This window comes from Nicotiana tabacum, chromosome 4, assembly GCF_000715075.1.
Source record: "Nicotiana tabacum cultivar K326 chromosome 4, ASM71507v2, whole genome shotgun sequence".
In the NCBI taxonomy this organism is placed as follows: Eukaryota; Viridiplantae; Streptophyta; class Magnoliopsida; order Solanales; family Solanaceae; genus Nicotiana; species Nicotiana tabacum.
In genome coordinates this window covers 22,585,308-22,588,306 of record NC_134083.1, presented here as the reverse complement: position 1 = coordinate 22,588,306, position 2,999 = coordinate 22,585,308, and the positions used below count along the sequence as shown (strand labels likewise).

At 31.4% G+C, this 2,999-nt stretch overlaps 1 protein-coding gene across 1 annotated transcript; it reads left to right on the top strand.

Moving 5' to 3' along the window:
• Positions 1–865: 865 nt before the first annotated feature.
• LOC107832190 (uncharacterized) lies at positions 866–2,449 on the top strand. The gene is made up of 4 exons (XM_075250708.1): positions 866–1,307; positions 1,715–1,860; positions 1,945–2,289; positions 2,399–2,449. The coding sequence occupies exons 1-4, from the start codon at positions 866–868 to the stop codon at positions 2,447–2,449; spliced, it is 984 nt and encodes a 327-aa protein (XP_075106809.1).
• Positions 2,450–2,999: the final 550 nt, after the last annotated feature.

Below are 2,999 nucleotides of genomic sequence, written 5' to 3'. Positions count from 1 at the left end.
GAGAATTGAATATAATATCGAGTGAGTTAATTTTAATGAAAATTATAAATTGAAAAATATTCGTAAACTTACTTAATATTTAGAGTGCTTATTAGTATAAGTTTTTGCCTTAATTATCTAAATATAAAGTGATAACATGTCTTTTTTTTGTACAAAATGCATAATCCAGTTAAATTTTTATGTTTTTTTCCAAGTTATCATAATTATTACATAATATTTTTTCTTGATCGATTTGCTTATATTAACTCCAAAGACGAATAACCCGAACTGAAACCAAAATAGACCAAACCGATTAAATTTATACCCTATTAGACAATGTAAATTGTAATATGACTACGTTAAAAAATTTTGGCACCCGGAGCCTCTAAATCCAGATGACAAGAACCAATAAATATATCTCTATTAATATTAACGACATATACGAAAAGAAAATTATTAACTGTTGGGCTCACTAAACTCGTTTAACTGAAGATATTTTTTATTTATTTTATTTTATTTTTATGGCTCGTATGTGATGTGCTTTAGATGTCAATTTTTTATAGCCGTTTTTCTAGAAACATGGGAGAGATTTAAATATTTATTTGCGGGAAGATGAAAAAGAAGTTTAGAATATTGTTTCACTAAGTTTGAAATGAGTTGGCGGGTCTAAAATAATAAGCATTTGGAAAATAAAGGAAAATAATATAATGATCTCCAATTCGATAGCCAATTATTTTTAAAAGTATTACAAAATCTGGGGCGGACCCACCTGGGGTCAAGAGGGTTCATATGAACTTACTTCGTCGAAAAATAACACCGTATATATTATATCATTCTTACAACATCTTATGTATAAAAATTATTTTGCCCCTTTAAAATAAACACGATGCATAGCTTGCTGGCAAAGTATGTTACAATGAAGAGATTTTACCCTCTAGTATCTTCCAAGTTATCACAATCAAGTTCATCCTCTCTTATTGCTACTCCCGTGGAAGAAAATTTGAACCAATTAGAAGAAAAACCTCAATCCTCTAAGAAACAAAGACAAGGAATAGATCTTGATTCTTTAAAGATTGATCCAAAGGAGAGAATACCCATTCGATACTTTCATCCAAATGAGCGTGATGAGATTAGAAAAGAATACCCCCGAAAAGGTCCTTGCCAACCTCGATATCATAAGTTTCTTCAAAGAGATTTTTCGGGCTTAAAGCGCCGTTTCAATCCTAAATGGTTTGTTAAATATCGTAATTGGTTGGAGTATAGTGTGATAGAAGATGCATCTTATTATTTGTGTTGGTACTTATTTCAAGATGAATGCATTCATCAAGGTAGAGGTGATGTATTTTCAAGTTTAAAATTTAAGAGTTGGCACAAAAAGAATAGATTAGATATGCATGTTGGTGGGTCGAGCAGTATTCATAATCAGGAAAAAAGGAAATGTGAAGATCTATTACAACAAAACAATCAATTCAACTTCATTTGATAGACAATTAAGTCAAACCAAGCTCGAATACAAAATTCGCTTGAAGGTTTCAATTGAGGTGGTGAGATTGGCATTCCGTGGATATCGTGAAGATAAATAATCATTAAACAAGGGTAACTTACTTGAGATTCTTTCATGGTGTGCAAAGAGGTGTGATAAAATTCGTGATCTTGTGTTGAAAAAGGTTCCAAAGAATGATCAATTGACTTCTCATAAAATTCAAAAAGATAATTGCATGTAAGATTGAAACAGTTAAAGCAATTATGGACGATCTAAATGGAGACTTTTTTGCATTGCTAGTTGATGAATCATGTGATGTATCACGCAAAGAGCAATTAGCTATTGTCTTGCGATATGTTAATAGATGGGGATCTGTGGTGGAGCATTTTATTGGGATCGTTCATGTTCGTAATACTAGTGCTTTATGTTTAAAAGAAGCAATTGTTGATTACCTTGATCAACATTCTTTGAATTTATCTTAGGTGTGTGGACAGTACTATGATGGAGCAAACAACATGCAAGAGGATCTACATAGCCTCAAAACTGTGATTCAACAAGAAAGTAAATCTGCTTATTCCATTCATTGTTTCGCACATCAACTTCAATTGACTCTCGTTGCGGTATCCAAAATGTATCTTCAAGTGGGAGAACTTGTATTGTTGGTTTCTATTGTATTGAATATAGTGGGAGGTTCTTTTAAACATATGGATGATCTTCGAGAATCTCAAGCAAAAAAAGTTCAAGAGGCATTAGATATGGTTGAACTTGAAATTAGTACGGGTTTGAATCAAGAATTTGGTCTTGCCAGAGCTGCCGATACTTATCGGGTTTCACACTACAAATCTTTTAAGAACTTTATTTCTATGTTTGGTTCAATTATTGATGTTTGGTATGTGATGTGCTTTAGATGTCAATTTTTTATATCCGTTTTTCTAGAAACATTGGAGAGATTTAAATATTCATTTGCGAGAAGATGAAAAAACGTAGGTTTAGAATACTGTTTCACTAAATTTGAAATGAGTTGGCGGGACTAAAATAATAAGCATTTGGAAAATAAAGAAAAATAATATAGTGATCTCCAATACGATAGCCAATTATTTTTAAAAGCATTTACAAAATAAGAAAATTTCTTGCTACAATTGAGAGACTACTAAATGTTTTGGGAGCAAATAAATAGAAGTATCTAATATTCTAACTATGATTAAGATCTTGCTTTAATTAATACCATTGATATTAACATGAGACATGAGAAGAGATATGAGCATAGCACCATGTGGGCACGTGGAATTGCCTCCTGAGGACAACGTGTATTCCCTCTTCTCTTCTTTCTTTTCTCATTTTCTTTTCTTCTACCTCCTTTTTCTTTTCTTCTTTCTTTTCTTATATTTATCCTTCACTATCAAAAATAAGCTACATCTACTCTTGGTTTAAATTTCTTACTAAAATTGTATTTGCGTCGTTTGAATTTTTTCCTTAAGTTTGTTATTTGTTGCAGTTCTGGTATGTTGATATCCTTGTCTTTTTTTCCAACATGTTA